This window comes from Salvia miltiorrhiza, chromosome 7, assembly GCF_028751815.1.
Source record: "Salvia miltiorrhiza cultivar Shanhuang (shh) chromosome 7, IMPLAD_Smil_shh, whole genome shotgun sequence".
In the NCBI taxonomy this organism is placed as follows: Eukaryota; Viridiplantae; Streptophyta; class Magnoliopsida; order Lamiales; family Lamiaceae; genus Salvia; species Salvia miltiorrhiza.
In genome coordinates, this window is record NC_080393.1 from 21,831,307 (window position 1) to 21,854,668 (window position 23,362).

Below are 23,362 nucleotides of genomic sequence, written 5' to 3' on the forward strand. Positions count from 1 at the left end.
TGATAATAGAGACTCAGGGTTAGAGATTTGAGATTTGTGCTGATAACGTGTTATAAACTAGAGAGAATAGAGAAGCGAATATGTATTGAGTGTATTCAATATGAGGGCCAAAGGCCTCTATTTAGGGGAATGTATTCGTTGTGGAATTTGATGGATTTCTATAGATTTTAAAAGTCTGGGCGTATTCGTTCAAGACTTTTAAAAGTCTGCAGAAATCTCGGTGTATTCGTTCAAGACTTTTAAAAGTCCATATAAATCTGGGTGTATTCGTTCAAGACTTTTTAAAATCCATACAAATCTAGGTGTATTCGTTATTCCATTGACTTAAAACCCGAAATGACTTTCATTTCATCCAAAAAATACACACGATGAAATCCGGCCAAGAACCACGAGAATTGAAATCCATGAAGTTTTAAGCGAGCGCTGAGTTCCAGCGCCCGCGGCCAAGAAGCCAGCGAGCTCTGGAACTCAGCAATCGTTGTGAGTGTCCAGTGCGCGCTGGGTGTGAGCGGGCGCTGGGTTGCCGCGGTCGCTGGGCCCAGGCAACCCAGCCCACCCACGCTTTTTAAATACAGCTCTTCGGTTTTTTTTCCCTCATTCCACAGATGCCTACTCCAAAAATATACCACAGAAGCATACTTCAAAAAGAAGACAAGTTTAGGGTTCTATATTAGCTTTTAGCCAGGTATTTTTTCATAAATTTTATATCTTCATATTATTTTAATTATGCAATTTTTCTATAGTATGAATCTTGTACCTTTATAAATTGTTAGCAACTGTATGCTGTGTTTCTATTGCATGTGAGTTGATTTCAATTTTTTGTTGATGTTTTTTATTTTTTTATTTTTATTCATTGATATAGTACTGTATCTGTATTTATTTTCGGTGTCTAGTAATATTATTATGGGAGACTCTCAACCACAAGATTCCAAAAAAAGGGCAGTGTATGAAGCAGTGGCGGAGCCAGGAATTAATTTGGGAGGGGGCTGAGCTTACACGACCGCCCCCGAGAATTTTTTTTTGGATATTCCGTATATTTAAGGCATTATTTTATTAAAAGACGAGCATAATAGTAATAATAAAGAATAATATTTTCATAGATTATATAATTTAAATATATAACAAATTAGTTTCAATACATTACAATTTTTTTTGGGACATTCTGTATTTTTAAAGCATTTTTTATTAAAAGACGAGCATTATAGTAATTATAAAGAACACCATTTTCATATACTATATAGTTTCAATATATTACAAATTAATTTCAATACATTACAAACTTTTTTTTTTGTCATTTCGTACATTTTAGGCATTTTTTATTAATAGACAAGCATAATAGCAATAATAACGAACAATATTTTCATAAATTATATATTTTCAATAAATTACAAGCTAGAATCAATAATAATAAAAGACAAGCATAGTAACAATAGCAAACAAATTTTTTTTGGACATTCCATCCATTTTAGGCATTTTCTATTAAAAGACAAGCATAATAGTGATAATAATGTATAATATTTTTTATAGATTATATAGTTTTAAATAACACAATTATCCTTAAATTAATTATAAATGAAAGAATATATCAAGGTAATCAACTTTTGTAAAACAAATTTCTTTTATAATATAAACATATATCTATATATATTAAAAAAAAAAACCTCAAAATTTGGGAGGGGGCTTCAGCCCCCTCTGGCTACGCCCCTGGTATGAAGCATGGACAAAGGAACAAAGTGATGCCTTGTTAGTAATTCTGGTTGAGTCTGCACATAGGGGATGACGCGATAATAGTGGTTTATTTAGCAAAGCCACAGTAGAAGAAATGATATTGCCTGTTCTGAATGAAAGACTTAGGTGCAATAAAAATTATAATCACTACCAAAGTCGTATCAAATGGTTTAAGAGCCGTTGGAATGCTTATTCAACACTCTTGAAGTTTAACTCTGGTTTTGGCTATGACAACAACACCAAAAAATTCACGGCATCAGATGAAGTATGGGATGCGTATATAGAGGTAAATTTGTTATCAATTATTTTTTAAATACAATGTTATTTAAATAATATAGTTAATTAATAATTTTCTTATTTATTATTTTAGGCTCACCCAAAAGATGCATACTTACGCACTGAGAGTTTTTCGGATTTTGAAGACTTGGGGATTGCTGTTGGAAACGGTGTGGCTGTAGGAAGAAACGCAGTTGGATTGGACAGTGCTACTGATGCTAGGACAATAGGAGTTGATGAAAGTAGAGGTCCGCACATAGAGGAGTTGAATTACGATGCTGATAATGAGGCGTTTATAGTACTGGGTCAAGATGATCCACTGTTATCCGGCTCCAAATCACCTTTGGCATTCACTGAAGTGCCTGTGGAGTCCACTCAGAGAAGAGCTCCCGCCAAAAGAAGCAGATGCCAGTTTGAGACAAATTCAAGCCACACTAAAAATAGTTCGCATCAGGAGTTCATGGTAGAAATTAAAAAAATCAGTAGCCTCTGCTTCAGTGAAGTGCCTGTAGGAAAAGGTGATTTATTTTCAACTCGATCCATTGTGCTAGTGATTTTTTTAATTTCTGCCATGAACTCCTGATGCGAACTATTTTCAGTGTGGCCTGAATTTGTCTCAAACTGGCCTCTGCTTCTTTTGGCAAGAGCTCTTCTCTGAGTGGACTCCACAGGCACTTCAGTGAATGCCAAAGGTGATTTGGAACCGGATAACAGTGGATCATCTTGACCCAATACTACAAACGCCTCATTATCAGCATCGTAATTCAACTCCTCTATGTGCGGACCTCTACTTTCATCAACTCCTATTGTCCTAACATCAGTAGCACTGCCCAATCCAACTGCGTTTCTTCCTACAACCACACCGTTTCCAACAGCAATCCCCAAGTCTTCAAAATCCGAAAAACTCCCAGTGCGTAAGTATACATCTTTTGGGTGAGCCTAAAATAATAAATAAGAAAATTATTAATTAACTATATTATTTAAATAACATTGTATTTAAAAAACAATTGATAACAAATTTACCTCTATATACGCATCCCATACTTCATCTGAGGCCGTGAATTTTTTGGTGTTGTTGTCATAGCCAAAACCAGAGTTAAACTTCAAGAGTGTTGAATAAGCATTCCAACGGCTCTTAAACTATTTGATACGACTTTGGTAGTAATTATAATTTTTATTGCACCTAAGTCTTTCATTCAGAACAGGCAATATCCTTTCTTCTACTGTGGTTTTGCTAAATAAACCACTATTATCGCGTCATCACTATGTGCAGACTCAACCAGAATTACTAACAAGGCATCACTTTGTTCCTTTGTCCATGCTTCATACACTGCCCTTTTTTTGGAATCTTGTAGTTGAGAGTCTCTCATAATAATATTACTAGACACCGAAAATAAATACAGATACAATACTATATCAATGAATAAAAATAAAAAAATAAAAAACATCAACAAAAAACTGAAATCAACTCACATGCAATAGAAACACAGCATACAGTTGCTAACAATTTATAAAGGTACAAGATTCATGCTATAGAAAAATTGCATAATTAAAATAATATGAAGATATAAAATTTATGAAAAAATACCTGGCTAAAAGCTAATATAGAACCCTAAACTTGTCTTCTTTTTGAAGTATGCTTATGTGGTATATTTTTGGAGTAGACGTCTGTGGAATGAGGGAAAAAAAACCGAAGAGTTGTATTTAAAAAGCGTGGGTGGGCTGGGCTGCCTGGGCCCAGCGACTGCGGCAACCCAGCGCCCGCTCGCACACTGGACACTCACAACGATTGCTGAGTTCCAGCGCTCGCTGGCTTCTTGGCCGCGGGCGCTGGAACTCAGCGCTCGCTTAAAACTTCATGGATTTCAATTCTCGTGGTTCTTGGCCGGATTTCGTCGTGTGTATTTTTTGGATGAAATCCATGAAAGTCATTTCGGATTTTAAGTCAATGGAATAACGAATACACCTAGATTTGTATGGATTTTAAAAAGTCTTGAACCAATACACCAAGACTTTTAAAATCCATAGAAATCCATCAAATTCCACAACGAATATATTCCCTTTAACCTTGCACACACACCACATACAAATGCCATATATTCGCCATCTCTATCTACAACATAAACACCACTATACCCCCAATTGCGGCAACGCCTCCGCCACGCTCTCCTCCGCCTCCCGGTGAACCCTCATTCACCTGCTCTCGCTCCCTCGCCATTCCCTTCTTCCTCCGCTCCAATCCCGCCGCGTCCACACGGCGTCGTTTCTCTCCGTTTCTAGGCGGGCCAAAAGCAAGAAGGGCGGCGATTCTAGGAACGGCGACAACGTCGTTTTTCCAATCTGTAGTGCAACGATGCCCTTAGCATTACAACCTGCTGCAAAAACGATGGCGACAAATTAATGGGATTGTGTTTATTCTTCTTTGTTTTTGGAGCTGTATAAATTTGTTATTTAATTTGGGCTTCTCAGTTTATAAGTACATCGGGCCTATTATTAGCTGCGGCCCACATTATTCGAATATACGTAAAAGCTTGGCCTCATATCTAGGGTTTAGAATCCCTCTCATCAGCTGCTGCAGTTTCTTCATCACCCTATCTCTCTTCCACCACCGAATTAGCTCAGCAGTCATGGTGATCTCGCGTTTCTTCTTCCGTGCCTAATGTTTTGGGATTTATGGTTCATTGCTGTGCTAATTAGTGTTTTTGCTTTTGCTGCAGATTATTTCGGAGAAGAACAGGAGAGAGATCTCCAAGTACCTCTTTCAAGGTTCGGTTAAGCTCATTAAAATCTCTCTATATTACATACTGTAACTATGTATTTATATCGTGGACTTTGTTTATACTTGAGATTGTTTTTTTTGTTGAACGCGGTCAAGCGATAATCAGCTATGAATCTGCAAACTCATATTGGTTTTTCGTTAATATGTTATGTTTACAGAGGGCGTGTGCTATGCGAAGAAGGATTTCAACCTAGCTAAGCACCCCGAGATCGATGTCCCAAATCTGCAGGTGATTAAGCTTATGCAGAGCTTCAAGTCGAAAGAGTACGTGCGTGAGACCTTTGCTTGGATGCACTACTATTGGTATCTGACAAATGATGGAATTGAATTCCTCCGCACATACCTCAACCTTCCATCAGAGATCGTGCCCGCTACACTCAAGAAGTCGGCCAAGCCCCTCGGCCGACCCATGGGTGGCCCCCCTGGCGATCGCCCTCGGTAATAAACACTCCTCACTTTTAGTTGTTAGAAATTTATGTTTTCCCATATCTGCTGGGAACACTAGCATGTGAAATGGTGCTAAATCTATTTGGCTTGTTAATTATGTGTGCTTGAAGCCCTGTTTTTATTGATGATAGTATATGTGTGATTTCATTCCTTCTTTTTTTTTGGTTCGGTAGTTAAATTTGGATTTCACATTTGCAGGAAACTCATATTTTCCCAACTTCACTATGCTGCTTATTCTCCTTGTAATAGCAGTGACAGGGCTGTATAGGCTTAGTGTTTCATATAGTACCATGTTAACCTGCACATCAAAAAACAGATATTAAATTACATGTCACGCTGCGTATATTTATTAGATTAGTATCAATTCATTACAGTCTTCAATTTGGCAAGGCCTTCTGAGTTGGGGTTTTGCTGACTGAATAGCTGCAACACCTCTTGTCTGGCTGTGTCTTGCCACTCTGAGTCTGTGTGGATTGCAAGGAGAAATGTAGATCCATGTAGTCCAGTAAAATAAAAGATTTTACATTCATCAATGATCTCAGCTGCTGATATATGGCTCTTCGGATCCGTGTCGTGGTGAGATTTTAGGAGTGATCCTAGAAAATCATTCCCAAAACTGTCTGCTTTCCTAGTTTGAACTTCATCTTGCTCTTCTTTACAATTTGCATGATAGAATCATCAAGCAATTGCTCTGTTTTGTCTGCTTCGATGCCGTCTTGTGTTCTTGTAAATTTTCTACGACGTGGAAAGTTATCAGTTGATTTTGTACAGATTACAAAACTCCTTTGTGTCATTTGCCTTTGTCACTTGTTTCAAGACTCAATGTTATTTTGGCCTGTTAATGATGTATTCTTTCCGGTGTAATGACACAGTGGACCTCCAAGATTTGATGGTGACAGACCCCGTTTTGGTGATCGGGATGGATACCGTGGTGGACAAAGAGGACCACCTGGTGAATTTGGTGGGGAAAAAGGTGGGGCTCCGGCTGACTTCCAACCTTCATTCAGGGTAAGTCTTGCTCTGTAATCTATTTGTTAGATCATGAGCGTATGATTTTTGTTGTTTGTGTCTTCTTGACTTCTGTTATTTGTGTCTTCTTGAATTACATGAATTTTTCAAGTGATTCAGGTGGCTTACGTCTATTTACTGATTTTTATTCAATCATATTAGGTGCACGCCTTCTAGTAACACATGTCATGTAAAGCGTGTGCTGCTATATGGAACAGGCTGCTGAAATGTTGCAGGCTGTAGATATTAGGTTTCATTGAAATAGCAATAATCAAAAAATTATTTTTTTTTACCTTCTTCATCCTCAACGGTCAACCTTTACCTGCCTCAATTTTCTTTCTCTCTATGCATTCTGTGTTCTTTGAGTTTGATGTTCAATTATCCTTTATTTACCGTTTCTGAGTTTCTCCTTCTGCTTCTGGATACTGTGCATGTTCTATTTCTTTATTTGTATTTCCATGTTTATTATGCTGATATGTACAGAGAATGACAAAATAAGATAAAAGGGTGTTATTATTTGGAATTCAGCTTGTAATCTGTAATAACTTAATACATTGACTAAAATCTCTAAAAAGAGTGATATAATAAAAATACTATTAGGATGATTTGGCTTGACTATTGTGCCTTGTTTGTAATAGTTATGTAAAATGGGGTAAATTTCCGTAAGAAGTTTTTTGATTATTTGTATGAAAGTGACATTTGTTGGTGCCATGCAGGGTGGTAATGGCGGCGGTCGTCCTGGTTTTGGGCGAGGTGCGGGTGGCTTTGGTGGATCACCTTCATCCTAAACTTCCCCTTGTTGTCTATTGCCTAGTTTTTTGATAGGATTTTGAGAGTTGGAATTATGTCAAACTAGAACTTCTATTTTGCATGGGAATATATCCATTGTTCTATTTTTTCGGATATCATATATCTTGGTTTACGTTATTGGTTTGTTTGTTAGTTATGTTCATGGTTTAATTTATTATTATTATCTTAGTTTCTTAACCACTGGTTCACAAGTATCTCTCAGAACCGGAATCTGCTCTGTGCAATGTTGTTTGTTCTGGTTAATAATACTTCCTCTGTCTCAATAAATATGCCATTTTTTTATTTTGGTTTGTTCTATTAAAAGTTAAAACTGAACACTTTCCAAAATAGTAAAAATTTGGGCTTAATTAAGCCCATTAATTTAAGTTTAATTAAGCTTTTAATTTAAACCTATCTTTCTTATTCTACCGGTTTTCATTTCATTTCTCACGATTCTCTCGCCTCTGCCGGTGCTACTGTTCTCTGGGAGTCGTCATTGTCGCCGTTAGGTTTTAGGCAGATGAAGTTAGGGTTTTGGCTGCCGTCGTTGGCTATCCAATCGGAGGGAGAGATTCGGGTGTCTAAAAATCGAGGGGAGAAATCGCTGAAAATCGCCGTGTGGTTAGAAGCGAGCGGAGAAGGTGTTGTCAGAGAAGAAGAAGGTGAGGCCTCCGATTCGCTTCGCTCGGGCCTGGTTGTCGACGAGGAGCCGGTGCCTTCTCCGTTTCTCTGAGCGGCATCCTGCAAGGAATGCGGCAGAGGGTTCGAGTCGGTGATTACTCGACTAATCAAGTAATCTCTCTGTTTCTGATCGAATTTTTGTTTCAATTCAATATTTGGATTCACCGTAATCGAGTTTTCTGGATTTCTTGGATGCATAGGGAGATTTGCAAATTTGCAATGGGGAAGTTGAAAAGCATAGATATCGTGTGCCTCTTCAATATTTGGGTTCATTTAGACCAAATTTTCCACAATAATTTCATATTTTAATTTAGAATTCAGACTTTAATTTCACATTAATTTAAATTCAGATTTTAAATATTGAAATAAATTGTTAAAAAGATGGTAATTAACACATTAATTAAGCCTCAAATTATAGTGGACCACACTCAATTAAAGCATATCAATTAACAATTCATTTCTTAATCTCCGTGTCCAAAAGAAAGTGATTGCTTTTAATGGGACGAGGGAGTATAATTCAATGAAAGGTTTGTTAGAGGTGTGCTTTGTTTGATTATTATAAAATTTTCATTCGTGAAAGATGGATAAGAAAATATGAAAAAATATTAATAATATCTTTTTTTTATCATATCTTTAATAATATATATATATATATATATATATATATATATATATATATATATATATAATATTTATCTTATACACTTGTTTAGTTTACTGAAAATTGATGGATAAATTTTTTAATTTTGTCATATTAAATATTAAAAAATATTTTTACATCATTGCTTGAAGATAATATTATTCAATATTAAAAAATAAAGTAGTTGTCCGAAAAATGATTTCACAATGTCGTAGAAAATTTTACTATATTAGTAAATATATATGTGAAAATGAAAAAAAAATAATAATAAAAAAATAATGATGAAAAAAAATGAAGCCTTAAGATAAATGTACGTGAATTGGGCACCTGAACGAAAATGAAAACAATTTAGTTCTATCAATGTTTAAAATCTGAAACGAGATTAAATATTTAGAAGATCAAATATAATCAATAATTTGTTGATAAGTTTATTAGCAAACCGATGCAGGATTCATTTACTGAAGTAGGGGGAAATAATGATTAAAGAAAAGGAAAATAAAATATAAAAACAATTATTGACTCCCCCAATCTTGTTGGTCTTCATCCCCAAAATACACGAAATTATCAACATGAAATTTAATAAAATATTCTAAATTATATACACAAACAAATTTTAGCATAAATTTTAATTAAAAATTATTGAGGATTATAGAGAAACAATGAAAGATTCTCATATAAAGTTTATAAGACTATTTAAAAAAGAATATATATATATATATATATATATATATATATATATATATATATATATATATAAGGGCGCGCTCCAGTGAGACCTCCTATTTTTCGTGTAACATAAGTACAATGAATAAGACATATAATACTAATGAATAAGACATATAATACTAATGAACAAGACGTATATCTAATGAACAAGATGTATATATTGATGAAAAACAAAATTTAAAAAATTGATAATGAATAAGACATATATACTGATGAACAAGACAGTATATACTGATGAATAACAAAATTTAAAATATTCTGCTTCCTCCAGGATTCGAACCTTGCGAAAAAATATCATCCTCTAGATACAATATCAGTCATAGGATTGATGAAATAAACGCACCAGATCATGCCCAAGATCTCACTAAAATTAGGAGACTAAAATTAGGAGGTCTCATTGGAGCGGCCCCTATATATATATATATATATATATATATATATATTTCAAAAATAAAAAAATATATATTTAACAAACGTACAAAAAAAATACATAATTTTAAGAAACAAAGAGAATATATTAATATACTCGACACCACGGATGTGAATTACTCAATTTGTAGAGAGCTAATTAGCTTGATTTGGCATTTACTAAGATAAAAACAAGAAACAACGAAGCTGTAGTACATAGGAATTCAACACTTTAAAACCGAGATTCACAAAGTTGACAGAAACTGTAGCATATCTAATCAACCTCCTCCATCTTGCTTTCCTCATTGCACTCTTCATCTAGCGCCGGCATCTCAGCATCATCCTCACCCGCTTCATCCTCCTCAATGCTGAGACCCAATTTCAGCATCCTGTGGATTCTCGATGCGAACGTGTTGGGATCATCCAGACTAAACCCAGATGTCAACAATGCTGTCTCGAAAAGCAGCAAAACCAGATCCTTCAACGACTTGTCATTCTTATCCACCTCGCCTCTCTTCCTTAGCTCCTCCATTATTCCATTATCAGGGTTGATCTCCATTGTCTTCTTGCTCGACATGTACGACCCCATGCTGCTGTCCCTCAATGCCTGCGCCTTCATAATCCTCTCCATGTTCGCCGTCCACCCGTACTCCCCCGTCACCAGGCAGCACGGCGACTCCACTATCCTGTCCGAGGTTACCACCTTCTCCACTCTGTCGCCAAGTATGTCTTTCATCACCTTGCAGAGGCTCTCGAATGACTTCTTCTTCTCCTCCTTTTTCTTCTTCTCTTCCTCCGTCTCATCATCCAGCTTCAGCCCCTCCTTGGTAGCAGAAACCAGCTTCTTCCCGTCGTACTCCTTCAGCTGCCCAACCGCATACTCATCAATAGCATCAACCATGTAGAGCACCTCATATCCCTTCTTCTTCAGACGCTCCAAGAAGGGCGAGTTCTCCACAGCCTTCTTGCTCTCTCCGGTGATGTAGTAGATGTCCTTCTGCCCCTCCTTCATTCTTGTTACATAGTCCTTGAGGCTCGTCAGCTCGTCCCCGCTCTTGGTCGAGTGATACCTGAGCAAGTCGGCCAACTTTGACCTGTTTTGACTATCCTCATGGATGCCAAGCTTCAAATTCTTGGAGAAAGAATCATAGAACTTGTTGTAATCCTCCTTGTTCTCTGCAATCTCGTTAAACATTTCAATGCACTTCTTGACCAAGTTCTTCCTTATAACCTTGAGGATCTTGTTCTGCTGCAGCATCTCTCGGGAGATGTTGAGCGGCAGGTCATCAGAGTCGACCACCCCTTTCACGAATCCGAGGTACTCAGGGATGAGCTCCTCGCAGTTATCCATGATGAACACCCTCCTCACATAGAGCTTGATGTTGTTCATCTTCTTGCGGGAGTCAAAGAGATCAAAAGGAGCTCTCTTCGGAATAAAGAGGATGGCCTTGAATTCGAGCTGGCCCTCAACGGAGAAGTGCTTGACGGCGAGGTGGTCTTCCCAGTCGTTGGTCAAGCTCTTGTAGAAGGAGGCGTACTCGTCCTTGGTGATCTCTTCCGGCTTGCGAAGCCAGATGGGCTTCTGCTTGTTGATCACCTGCCACTCGTGAGAAACCTCCTTGATCTTCTTTTTCTTGCCCTTTTCTTTCTCTTTCTCCTCATCCACCTCCTCTACATCGCCTTCCTCTGCCTTCTTGGGCTCATCATCTTCGTCATCGCTGATCTCCTTCTCAGTGGTCTTCTCGGTCCAAAGGTAAATTGGATAGCTGATGAATTCTGAATGTTTCTTCACTAGATCCTTGATTCTCCTCTCCTCGAGGTATTCCAACTGTAAATTACCAAGGGGTTAGTTTCTTATTAGCTTTGAAACTACTAATACCATTACTTCAATCGACATTGGATAACTCAATACAAATTAATGACCTTCAGCATTAGGAAAATCCAGCTGTAAAGAATAAATTATATCCAATCCAACAACAGTAACGTTGAAACGGGGAGAAAAATTATTTACCTGATCCTCTTTGAGGAAGAGGGTGATCTTGGTTCCTCTGCCAAGTTGATCGCCGTCAACATCCCTAGTTACAGTGAAAGAGCCACCAGCTTGCGATTCCCAAATGTACTGCTCGTCGTCGTTGTGCTTGGTGGTAACAATCACTTTCTCTGCAACAAGGTAAGCCGAGTAGAAACCCACACCGAACTGTCCGATCATGCTAACATCAGCACCGGCCTGCAGCGCCTCCATGAATTCCTTAGTTCCGGACCTCGCAATAGTCCCCAGATTGTTCACCAAATCTGCCAAATTTCACAAAAAGGTATCAAATCCGCAATCCACAGGTACAATTCGCGATCACTAACATAACATTGAAAAGAAACAGAGAGATCACAATATTTAACGCACCACATTTACTTCGTCGGATTAGCTCATTGTTTCCGTGGATTTTTCAGTTTCCTTGCTAACGCACTAACCAAATATTGAATTACTTTAAAAATTCTACCGAAAAGGACGAGAATGGACAACGAGCCTCTATAGAGTCCAACCTACATTCCGATTAAATGTCTAAATCACTCAGACACAAATCAAAAGGCAAATATCCGACGCCATTGAAGAATAATCAAGAGGCTCTATACGACGCCAACCTACATTGTGATTAAATATCTAATTACTCTGACACAAACTACCCGGCGACAGAGATGAAAATCAGCAGAAACATTACCTGCTTTGGTCATGCCGATGCCGCTGTCTATAATGGAGAGAGTCTTGTTAGCCTTGTCCGGAACGAGACGAATAAAGAGCTCCGGCTGCGCGTCGAGCTTGCTCTTATCGGTCAAGCTCTCGAATCGGATCTTATCCAAGGCATCGGAGGCGTTGCTGATCAACTCGCGGAGGAATATCTCCTTATTGCTGTAGAATGTGTTGATGATCAAGCTCAGGAGCTGGTTGATCTCCGCCTGGAATGCAAACGTCTCCGCGTCGGCCATTTGCACTTCCGCCAGCACAATCACCGATAATTAAAAGACAAACTTTTGGGAAGATTTTATCGAGAGATGGAGAGCTTTGGGGGAACGCTACGATTACGAATGCAGGGAGAGACAGACTGTGTGTGTGTTGTAGTGAGAGAAAGAATGAGCTTAGGAAATTCTTATATGGAGAAATGGATTCTAGGAGGTTCCATCACCTCAGTTGTTTAGCAGCTTCTGGATCCTTCTCTTTGTCTCTCGATTAACGCAAATCGCTTCGAATAATGTTGTAGTTCAGCTAAATCGTGTGTTGCTATGTTTATTGATTATATTTGGCATGCGCTTTTGAAGCAGGACGGGCTCAATTTTTCAGTATTACACATTTTACACTCTAAAATAAATATATTACGCGAACCACATCCCCGCACATCCTTATTTATTTCACTTTTACCATTTTAGTCCATCCAAAATATTTATTTCTATTTTCATTTATAACAATAGAATTTACATAACACTTTATTTCCATCCGCATTTATAGTGAGACCCAAACTCCACTCACACTAATATCCACTATTATCAATTGTTATCCATCATTTTTTTAAAACTCGTGCGTCTATAATGTGGAAACGATATCATGAACGGAAAAAGTATATAGTATTTCTTTTAATACTATTCCTTCCGTTTCAACTTAGTGGTGCGTATTCCTTTTTTAGGCTAAAGTTGACGCCCTTTTTTGGCTTAAATGATGAATTTTGTCCCACCTTTCAATTGATTGAATCTGGCACTTTCGATCTTGTTAACTACAACCTTTGTTTGAATTTATTGAAACAGGAAAAAAAAAATGAAAAGAAAAAAAGAAAGTATGAAAAATACTGAAAAAAGAACAATGGAGAGTAAAAAACTGAAAAAGTAAAGAAAAAAAGTGTTTAAGAAATTAAATAGAAAATAAAAAATAAAATAAAAGTATAATAAATTAAAATTTTGGCTTTAAATAAAAAATATAAGTAAAATCATTAATTATTACATATACAATTAAAGACAAAATTAAAACCACACTTAACCTCTTAAACACTAACTTCTTAAATCCTGTGCCAAAAAGAAATGCACCACTTGAGTTGGGACGGAGGGAGTACAATTTTTTTGTAATTATATATATATATATATATATATATATATATTTATCAAATCCTTATTTAATCTAGTTAAGTTTTCCGTATCATCTATACTATATTCAAAAGCTAAGATTTTAATTTGAAATTAATTTCAAATTGATTTCAAAATTAAGTGGTAATTTTGTAGTTATAATAAAATTGAAGGTTTATTTATAAGCTATATTTTTTCTTTTCCCTTTTCTTTATTTCTTATTGTTTTGTTTTATTTCTTTATAAACTTGTGAAATTCGACAATTTTTTTTTATTTAAAAAAATCGACAAATTATAAATACTCAATATGCATATCAAATTCAAGATCACAATAAGAACTTTAATTTGATATATTTTATATAAATATTTGATTTAAAATATAAAAAGAGTATTTATTTAAAGATTAATTTTCTTTTTAAGAAAAAAATCTTCTCTCATCTCTCTTGTTCTTGCAAGAATACAAAGCGATTTACAGGATCACACAAAATGCAAAATATGACCTAGCTAGAACACATGAAAATATTCTATGAGAATAATAATAGTAACAATCGATTCTTGTTCTTCTCTTTGCTTTATATAGATTATGCATATTGTTGTCTAGGTCAATAAAAACTCTTCATGGATAATGATGATTGAATTCTCTAATAATTATCATTCGAGAATATAGAGTCCATTCGTCTGTTGCTGATCAGATTCAAATGATAAGACAATCTGCTGAAATATATCGGATATATAATTCCATTTTAATAAGGAGTCTTGTGTTTATCTAAAAGCTAATCAATACTTTTGAACATGTATCATTTCATGTACCAAATTCCATAGGCACGGACTACATAATGAAAAATATACTCCATAAGAGTATTCATACTCTAAGGGGCAATTTTTTGTATGATTGATAAGATGCATGATTAGTATTTTTATCATTAAGAATAAGATTTCTCTAATCCCATCTTTTGAATGGAATATAAATAACGTAAAATTAGCTTAAATGATAGAATAACCAAGGGCGTTGTGATATTTCAAAGTTTTAATTCATAAAAATAAATAAGAGATTAATTTTAATATTTTTATCTACCAATATGAATCTTTTAAAGTAAATGCCCCTTCACAGTAATGAGAGTTCTCTACCATCCCAGTTAGCAAAAGTGAATGATGAAGTTTTTTGGGGATGAAGAAGACAATGAAAATAGTATACCATGTCGTTCACTGATTGTCAATTTTTTGAAATTATAATGATAAAACTACAATTTTAATTTTGGACTCTAGGGGTAAAAATGTTCATTGCTCAACATTTTTATTATTTTTTGAAAATAAAGCTACACTAAATAAAATAGGAAATATAAATATATTAATTTTGTAGGCTCCAAGGCACATGTGACGAAATGATCAGTTTTAATAAAACTGAATGGGCCGCTGTGTTTCCTTCCGTATCAGTTATCTAGGGGTGGGAAGATAGGGTTCGGGTATCGGGTACCCGATTACCCGATCCGAAAAAATCGGGTATCGGGTACCCAATACCCGAAAAAATCGGTGTCGGGCTCGGTATCGGGTAGTTTGAGCGGCTGAAAATCGGGTATCGGGTATACCCGAATACCCGATTGAAAATAAGGGGAGCTATATTTTTGATTAAAAAAAAAAAAAAATCGGGTATTTCGGGTATTAGGGTACCCGAATACCCGATTAGGCCAAAATTGGGTAATTCGGGTACCCTAATACCCGAAATACCCGATTTTCACAGTTTGACTTGAAAAATGCGATTTTGACCGGGTAATTTAGGGTACCCGAATACCCGACTCGGGTACCCGAGTCGGGTATTAGGGTACCCGATTTTTTTTCGAGGTCGGGGTCGGGTAGTGGTTTTCGGTGTTATTCGGGTTCGGGTACCCGATTTTTTCGGGTAGGGTACCCGAACCCGACCCGATTCCCAGGCCTACAGTTATCCAATGCTATTTGAACTTAGACGACTAAATCAACTAAGAGTAATTTTAAACACAACCTCTAATTTTTTCACTATAACCCCCTCATTAAAAAAATAATATAAATTATACTATTCTACCCTTGTAGCCCAATTTAAAATTTGTTTTCAATTAATAAGTTTATCAAAATTAATTTGAATGAATAACACGTATAATCTCTTCCCTTTATAGATAAATCTCTTCTCCGTCGATATAGCCTCCAACTGAAAATATCGAGATTGAGGAAAATGGCAAATTTCGTCTAACTTCAAATATCAGACTCAAAAATGAATCACGAACCACAATTAATGAATAATATATTGAACCATTTAATTTCCTTTATGTGCAAATAAATGATAATGATTGAATAAGTGGTGACATTTGCAAAAATCAAATAACAAAAGAATTTTTTCGTTTCTTGTCTGCGCAAAACTCTTGGAATTCGTACACCACAAACAAAAACATTGTAGCTCACTAAGGATTCGAATTCGTGCAGCAGCTTATTATCATACCCCGACTCATTGTCGTCGGAATCAGTGGATTTTGGAGTCGTCAGGCAAATTGGTTGTAAGTTTGGGGAATCTGAAGACTATCGGAGATCCCAGTCACTGAGAAGCGTGTCGATTTCCTTTCGAATATAGCAGAATGATTTTTTTTGAACGTATTTTTTTATTTTTCGAACTGTATTTGAACTCACCAGTAAGATATTTGAAGTTCATACACACAATATGTCAAATTTTCCTCAACCTCCGTCTATCTTCTTAAGATTTTGAGTTGGAGGGTTATATTGATGGAGATTCAAGATGTATCAATAAATAGATTGTGCATATGTGTTATTCTTTCAAATTCATTTTGATAAATTTAATATAAATTTAAAATGGGGGCTATGGGGACAAAATAGTACAATTATAATTATTTGTATTATTTTTTAAAATAAGGGGCTATAGTGAGAAAATTGGGGGTTGTGTTTAAAATTACCCATCAACTAATGAAGTTTTTATTTTACAATTATTGTTTTTCACAAGGGTAATGATGTATAAATATATGAATTTTATCTATTTGTTTGATATTTAATATAAACTTTAAATCCTAGTTATATATACATAAATTTTATTTATTTTTGGTATTTAGCATCAATTTTAAAATATAGTTATAAATACATGAATTTTAAATTTATTTAATTTTTGACTCTTTTTTCATTTTTTCCCAAATTAAAGCTGACTTGAAATGCCTGGATCTTGGACATTTCGGTGCTGAGATATGACGACATCGTTTTTGGTTAGAGAAAAATAACGTAAAACTAAAATATGAAAGGGAACGATAAATTTATCTACAAATTCAGAAAGCGAATTTTGACTTTAAGATTTGGGGATTTCAGAAAGCCAATTTCGTCATTCATAAAGCGAAATTCAGAAATTCAGATTTTAAAAATGTGCCAAAAATTAAACTGTAAAAGTTAATTTTTATAACGAGAAATTGTCTACGTCAAAATTCAGGCACTTCAAGTCAGCTTTAGTTTGGGTAAAAATGAAAAACAAGTCAAAAATTGAATAAGTTTAAAATTCATGTATTTATAAGGGCTGGAAAAATATACCAAAAACTCGGTATATCGGCCATACCGTACCGTAAAATATCGTAAAATACCGAATTTAAGGTATACCGATTTTTTTGGTAAGGTATGATACCGTACCGAAGATTTACGGTAAGGTAAAGGTATGGATTTTCCAGATACCGTTGTATACCGGCGTATACCGATACCGCGGTATATACCGAAAAAATCAATAAATACCGTATTAAAGGTATATACCGGAACACGATATGATACCGTATTACTGGTATACCGGCATATACCAAATATTACTGTATATACCGGTGATGCGGTATCATACCTTATTATGGTATACCTTAATATTCGGTATATACTGATAATAAGGTACAATACCTTATTCTGATATACCGCAGTTGTCCGTATATACCGAAAATCGCGGTATATATCGTATCAAAATCTATAGTTTTAAAATATATAATATATATTTTTATGTTTATATTTTTAAAAATATTTATAAATTTTATAAAATGATGTATATAATCTATATTATGTGAATATATACAATTGTGCATGAATTTATAAATATCATCAAATGATACAAAAACAAATAAAATATAGTATATAGTATAAGTCATACAATAAAATAAAATTGTTTGTTTTGATATTATTGTATAGTTATAAGATATAACTAAAATTATTGTTTTACAATAGATTATACATCTAACTAATAATAGTTACATTTATAATAGCATAGTTATAATATTAGTATTATATTATAAATAATAGGGTTAAGTACCAATTTGCCCCCTATGGATGGCGTCCCTATCTCGTTTAGCACCCTATAGTCAGGGTAAGTGCTGCTTACTACCCCAACGTGGCAAAATCGAAGCAAATCCCCCCCCCGCGTTTTAACAGCCCTTAACGCCGTTCGATTTTTTTTTTATTTCTTTTAACATTGGTGGGGCCCACACCAACGATTTTGAACGGGAGGCGAAGGGGTTTTCTGCATAACCTTTGAAACCCAAAGGTCTTCTTCTCCACCTCTTCGACCAATCCACCACATAACACCCAAAAAATACCTTGTTCGACGTTGCTCTGTGGAAGGCAAATAAACATCAAACCCTTGCATGCAATGGGGGAAGACGACGCCGGCGAGCCAAGGTAAGTGTATTGAAGACGATTATCGGTCCTTTTCATTTATTGAGTTGTTTTGATTGTTTTGAGTTTTGATTTTGGTTTTTGTTTTTTCGTTTCAGTTTCGTATTTGAGGGATTTTGGTTCAACTACGGCGGGTATTGGGAGAAGAAGAAGTGTTGGTGTTATGAAGAGGTAAACACTGATTTTGTGAAGGTAGGTGTTGATGATATGACTTTCGAAAAAATTGTTCAGAAGTATGCAGAACTAGGCTTCCCAAATCCTAAAGCATATTATGTGCAAGACTCTAGTGTGACTTATGAGAATGGCCTCTATGTTATTTATGATGAAGAATCTACTAGGAGAGTGTTAGATTTAGCTTTCTTGTTTTGTTGGGAAGAGGTTCTTTTATACATAGATGATGAGAGACTTCCTCTTCCTTATGAATTGGTCAGTAAATTATATGAAAAGCTAGATGCAGAAGAAAGAGGCAAACTTGATAGATTACAATCAAAGGGGGAGGGTGATAATGTTCTTGGAAATCAGGGAGAGGGGGTTAAAGGAGATGGAATTGAGGGAGATCGAATTCAGGGAGAGGGTGATAATGTTGCTGGAATTCATGGAGAGGGGGTTAAGGGAGATGGAATTCAGGGAGAGGGTGATGCATTTGAGGGAATTCATGGAGAGGGGGTTAAGGGAGATGGAATTCAGGGAGAGGGTGATGCATTAGATGGAATTCATGTAGATGGGGTTAGGGGAGATGGAATTCAGGGAGAGGGTGATGCATTAGAGGGGGAAACCGAGAGGGTAGAATAGAGAGAGGGTGAGGAATTACAAGGGGAAGAAGAGGGTGATGGTTCAGATGGGGGAAGTGAATGTGATGATGAAGACACTGAAGATACAGATGGGGAAGATGATGATGATACAGATGGGGAAGATGATGATGATTCAGATGGGGAAGATGATGATCAGATGGAGAATGTTGAAGATGAGATTGAAGGAAGCTTCAAGCTTGGGCAGACATTTAGCTCTGCTAAGGAAGCAAGAGAGGCAGTTCATCTATATGGAATACAGAATGGATACAAGCTGAGATTTGTGAAGAATGAGAAGACAAGGTTGAGGGTTGTTTGTGTCAATACAAAGAGTTGTCCGTTTCTATTCTATTGTTCCAAGATTGGGAATGATGGAGGTGTGGCTGTGAAGACTCTGATCTTAGAGCACAATTGTTACAAGCAAAGAGAAGTGCCAAGTTTGACACAAGCTTTCCTAGCAAACCACTTCAAAAACAGAGTATACAAGGATCCCAAATATACTGCCAAACAGATTCAAGAGGATGTGAAGATTCAGTTCAAGCTTCATGTGTCCTTGTTCAAGTGCAAAAGAGCAAGGAAAACGATTTTGACAGAGCTTAATGGGAACATTATCAATGAATTCAAGACGCTTGAAGCTTATATTCAGATATTGAAGGACACAAATCCTGGTTCAAATGTAGAGTTACAGTTGTCAAAAGAAGGAGAGGAGAAGGGTTTGAGAGTGTTTAGGAGGCTCTTTGTAATGTTAGATGCATGCAAGAGGAATTGGTTGGGTGGTTGTCGGCCAATTATTTGCCTTGATGGATGCCACCTGAAAAGTATGGCTGGTGGAGTGTTGCTCACTGCAGTAGGTAAGGATGCAAATGATGGAATCATGCCATTAGCTTGGGCAGTAGTGAGTAAGGAAAACAAGGTAAATTGGACTTGGTTTATGAAGCTAATGAAGAGAGAGTTAGACTTGGGGGAAGGTGATAGAGTGACTATTATTTCGGACATGCAAAAGGTACGTTCTAATTCATGTTATTCAATTTGTTGTATTTACTATGGAATACTAATATTTCAACTGCCATTTGTAGGGGCTCATTAATGCTGTGGAAACCATATTGCCAAGAGCGGAACATAGATGGTGTGCTAGACACATCTATGCCAATTGGTCGAAGAAATGGAGGGGTCCAGAGTTGAAGAAACGATTCTGGATTTGTGCTTGGAGCTCGTATGAAGAGGAGTTCAAGGAAAACCTGGTAAAGGTTGGAGACATCAAGCAGAAAGCTGCAGAGGAACTTGTGAAGTATCCTCCCCAAACATGGTGCAGGGCATACCAAGATTTCAGGTCATCTAGTTATATGGTTGACAATAATGCTTCTGAATCATTTAATTCGAGCCTGTTAGAAGCTATGAGCAAACCAATAATAAGTATGCTAGAGGATATACGAGTGTTAGTGATGAATAGGTTTAGGGAAAGAAAGAGGTCTTCTAATTCATGGAAGGGAGACTGGTCCCCTACTGCCATGAGGGTTTTTCAGGCTGCTAAGGAAGACTCTATTAGTTGTCAAGTGTTGTGGAATGGTGATAACGGTTACGAGGTTGGAGAGGGCTTAGATAAACACACTGTCCTACTAGATAGGAGGCTGTGTACATGTAGGAATTGGGGTTTATGCGGCATACCTTGCCAACATGCCATAGCAGCGTCATATCACTCTAAGATAGACCCTGAGACTATGATTTCTCATTGGTATCACAAAGAAACTTATGAAAAAAGCTATGCACACACTGTCCAACCTGTTCCCGGGCCAAAATTCTACAAGACTGATGCACATCTGCCTATTGAGCCTCCCATAATTGAGAAAAAGATTGGTAGGCCTAAAAAACACAGAGTTAGGGCAACCAATGAATCAAGGCAAAAGGCACACAAGCTGTCTAGGATTGGACAAGTTCAATTCTGTTCTATATGCAAATCAAGTGACCATAAGAAGAACCACTGCCCCAATGCATCAAGTCATGTAAGAGCAGTGTTACAAATGCATCTATTTCTCCTTTTAATATGATAACTCTATAATTTCCTCATGCGTAGGCGTTAAGCTCTCAAGCTTCTAATTCTAATGCTCCAAACAAAGGAAGGGCTGGATTGGGTGTGCATGTCAATCTTGACACTGGAAAAACAACAATTAATGTTAGTATTTGCATGTATTACTTGGTGTATTCATTTTGATGACCTGTTTTTATGTATAAATTCGAGCTTTATTTTGCAGCCTGGAATGCCATCAGAGAGAGTGGTTTCACTCGGTCATATACCAACTCAAGATAGCTCGGATCCACAAGTGAGATATCCCATTCCAAATGAAAGGGGCTGCAAGAGGAAGTACAAGGAAATAACTTTCACAAAGGCTGGAAATGAGGAAAGGATGCCAAGCAATCTTCCCTTTAAGCCACCTGGTCTCAAGTGGAAAGGCAAGAGCAATGTCACTACAACAGCTTTGATGGATGAAGCTGTGGCTAAGAGAACAAGATTTGGAAAAGCTAAATCATCACAAAGCTCTATCATTCATGATGCTTAGGGATGTGAGCTTGGTTATGAATTAGCATTATGAAGTTTGAGATTTAGTACTTTGGTTTATAACATTTTGGCTGCTGAATTTGGTTGTTTCCCTTTGGTATTATGTTTGGTGATTCGATTTTGAACATCATAGATGAACAGTTTGTCTGCCTTCTTGCATCTGAAACTTTGGTTTTGAAGGTTTATAATGAAAATGTATTGTCATTTGCTACTTTATTTCTTGTGAGAATTGGCATTTCAATTTACTATAGAGCTTTAATAATTCTTATATATAATTCAATGGCAAATACAGATTTCTACACCAAAACAGAGGAAATGCTTCACCAAAACAGAGAGTAATATTTTACAAGACAAAGAAAATTACAAAAACAAGAATCCAAGTGAATATCAACACCAAATAAGTTACCAAAGTCTTCTTCTTCCATTCATCACACTCATGCTTCTTCTTTTGCAATGCATTGTTAAATTCAGCTTGGGCAAGTTCAAAATCACAACCTCTTGCTTCAAGCTTCTTCACCATTTTTCTACATCCCTTCAATTCATTAATCACACATCTTGCTCGTTCACCCATGGGCTCGTCGTGCCACACAAAAAAACCGCAATTCTTCGACTGAAAATACAGATTTTTCATACAATTAAAACCGATGTCAAACATATAATCTTCAAAAAAAAAAAGAAAATTTACCTTCCAATTTGGACACCCATAAAACCTACGCCCGGGATTCTCCATTGTCCATGAAGTCATTATAGCTGATCTAAACCTCATGCCATCGATTTTGCAATTGCAAAAAAGTTCAGTACCTTTCATGGCCGACTCTGACATCCTTCCTCCAGACGAATTGCTCGACCCAGAAAAGGAATTGTAACTCATATCGCAAATATTTTGCAAGCAAGAATGAAAACTCTAATTTAACTCGAACAAAATAGCTAACGAGATGTGAAAATCGATTTCTGAAAGCTAGTGTTCGTCGATTTTGAAAATTGGGGGTGCTAAACCCTAATCTTTTGATTTTAAACGTTGTAAAACCGTTGGTGTGGGCCCCACCAATGTTAAAAGAAATAATAAAAAAAAAATTCGAACGGCGTTAAGGGCTGTTAAAACACGGGGGGGGGGGGGATTTGCTTCGATTTTGCCACGTTGGGGTAGTAAGCAGCACTTACCCTGACTATAGGGTGCTAAACGAGATAGGGACGCCATCCATAGGGGGCAAATTGGTACTTAACCCTAAATAATATTACGTCTAACATATAAATTATATGTAACTTATAACATTTATATAATTTACTATATATTACATGAATGCATACAAGTATGCGAATATAAATATCACCAAATGATGTAAAAGTGAATAAAATATAATATAGTATGTAAGTTATATATATAATTTAATATAACTGAATTATTTATATTGATATCATAACACAATTATAATATAATATTCTATATTATATAACTAAGATTATTGTTCTACAATAAATCATACATCTGACGTGTAACATCTATGTATATAATAGCATAGTTATAATTAATATTGATATTATATTATAACTTAGATTACATCTAACTTATAAATCTCATGTAACTTATAACATTTATATAGTATATAGTATATACTATATAACTTATAAATTTATAAATATCATCAAATGATACAAAAACAAATAAAATATAGTATATAGTATAAGTCATACAATAAAATAAAATTGTTTATTTTGGTATTATAGTATAGTTATAATATATAACTAAAATTATTATTTTACAATAGATTATACATC

The 23,362-nt window shown here is 35.9% G+C and overlaps 5 protein-coding genes across 5 annotated transcripts in view; 3 read left to right on the plus strand and 2 right to left on the minus strand.

The window, feature by feature from the left end:
* LOC130993427 (protein SGT1 homolog) overlaps positions 1 to 23,362 on the minus strand; it is a 77,681-nt gene that overhangs the window by 41,368 nt on the left and 12,951 nt on the right. The window lies entirely within an intron of this gene.
* Positions 1,787 to 2,687, plus strand: LOC130993959 (uncharacterized protein At2g29880-like; the record flags this gene model as incomplete). The annotated part of the gene is made up of 3 exons (XM_057918998.1): positions 1,787 to 2,014; positions 2,099 to 2,467; positions 2,604 to 2,687. Coding segments are annotated over 3 exons (681 nt in total), but the record flags the coding sequence as incomplete, so codon positions are not given.
* On the plus strand, positions 3,946 to 7,165 carry LOC130993430 (40S ribosomal protein S10-1-like). The gene is made up of 5 exons (XM_057918312.1): positions 3,946 to 4,634; positions 4,722 to 4,770; positions 4,942 to 5,221; positions 6,103 to 6,238; positions 6,955 to 7,165. Exons 1-5 carry the CDS (start codon positions 4,632 to 4,634, stop codon positions 7,024 to 7,026), a joined length of 540 nt encoding a protein of 179 aa, XP_057774295.1. The 5' UTR covers positions 3,946 to 4,631; the 3' UTR covers positions 7,027 to 7,165.
* Positions 9,569 to 12,752, minus strand: LOC130993423 (heat shock protein 83). The gene is made up of 3 exons (XM_057918302.1): positions 12,197 to 12,752; positions 11,494 to 11,774; positions 9,569 to 11,310 (listed from the first exon to the last, which is right to left on the minus strand). Exons 1-3 carry the CDS (start codon positions 12,459 to 12,461, stop codon positions 9,757 to 9,759), a joined length of 2,100 nt encoding a protein of 699 aa, XP_057774285.1. The 5' UTR covers positions 12,462 to 12,752; the 3' UTR covers positions 9,569 to 9,756.
* On the plus strand, positions 19,193 to 21,587 carry LOC130993960 (uncharacterized). The gene is made up of 4 exons (XM_057918999.1): positions 19,193 to 20,035; positions 20,109 to 21,032; positions 21,104 to 21,202; positions 21,282 to 21,587. The coding sequence occupies exons 1-4, from the start codon at positions 19,193 to 19,195 to the stop codon at positions 21,585 to 21,587; spliced, it is 2,172 nt and encodes a 723-aa protein (XP_057774982.1).

Bases quoted from the DNA above. Each gene is read 5' to 3' on its own strand.
- LOC130993430 (XM_057918312.1), top strand. The intron at 4,771-4,941 runs GTTCGGTTAAGC...TTATGTTTACAG, and splicing joins CTCCAAGTACCTCTTTCAAG to AGGGCGTGTGCTATGCGAAG. The intron at 5,222-6,102 runs GTAATAAACACT...GTAATGACACAG, and splicing joins CCCCCTGGCGATCGCCCTCG to TGGACCTCCAAGATTTGATG.
- LOC130993423 (XM_057918302.1), bottom strand. From the start codon at position 12,461: ATGGCCGACGCGGAGACGTTTGCATTCCAGGCGGAGATCAACCAGCTC. The intron at 11,775-12,196 runs GTAATGTTTCTG...GAAATTTGGCAG, and splicing joins CATCGGCATGACCAAAGCAG to ATTTGGTGAACAATCTGGGG. The intron at 11,311-11,493 runs GTAAATAATTTT...GGTAATTTACAG, and splicing joins TCTTCCTCAAAGAGGATCAG to TTGGAATACCTCGAGGAGAG.
- LOC130993960 (XM_057918999.1), top strand. From the start codon at position 19,193: ATGGAGAATGTTGAAGATGAGATTGAAGGAAGCTTCAAGCTTGGGCAG. The intron at 20,036-20,108 runs GTACGTTCTAAT...TGCCATTTGTAG, and splicing joins TTATTTCGGACATGCAAAAG to GGGCTCATTAATGCTGTGGA. The intron at 21,033-21,103 runs GTAAGAGCAGTG...CCTCATGCGTAG, and splicing joins GCCCCAATGCATCAAGTCAT to GCGTTAAGCTCTCAAGCTTC.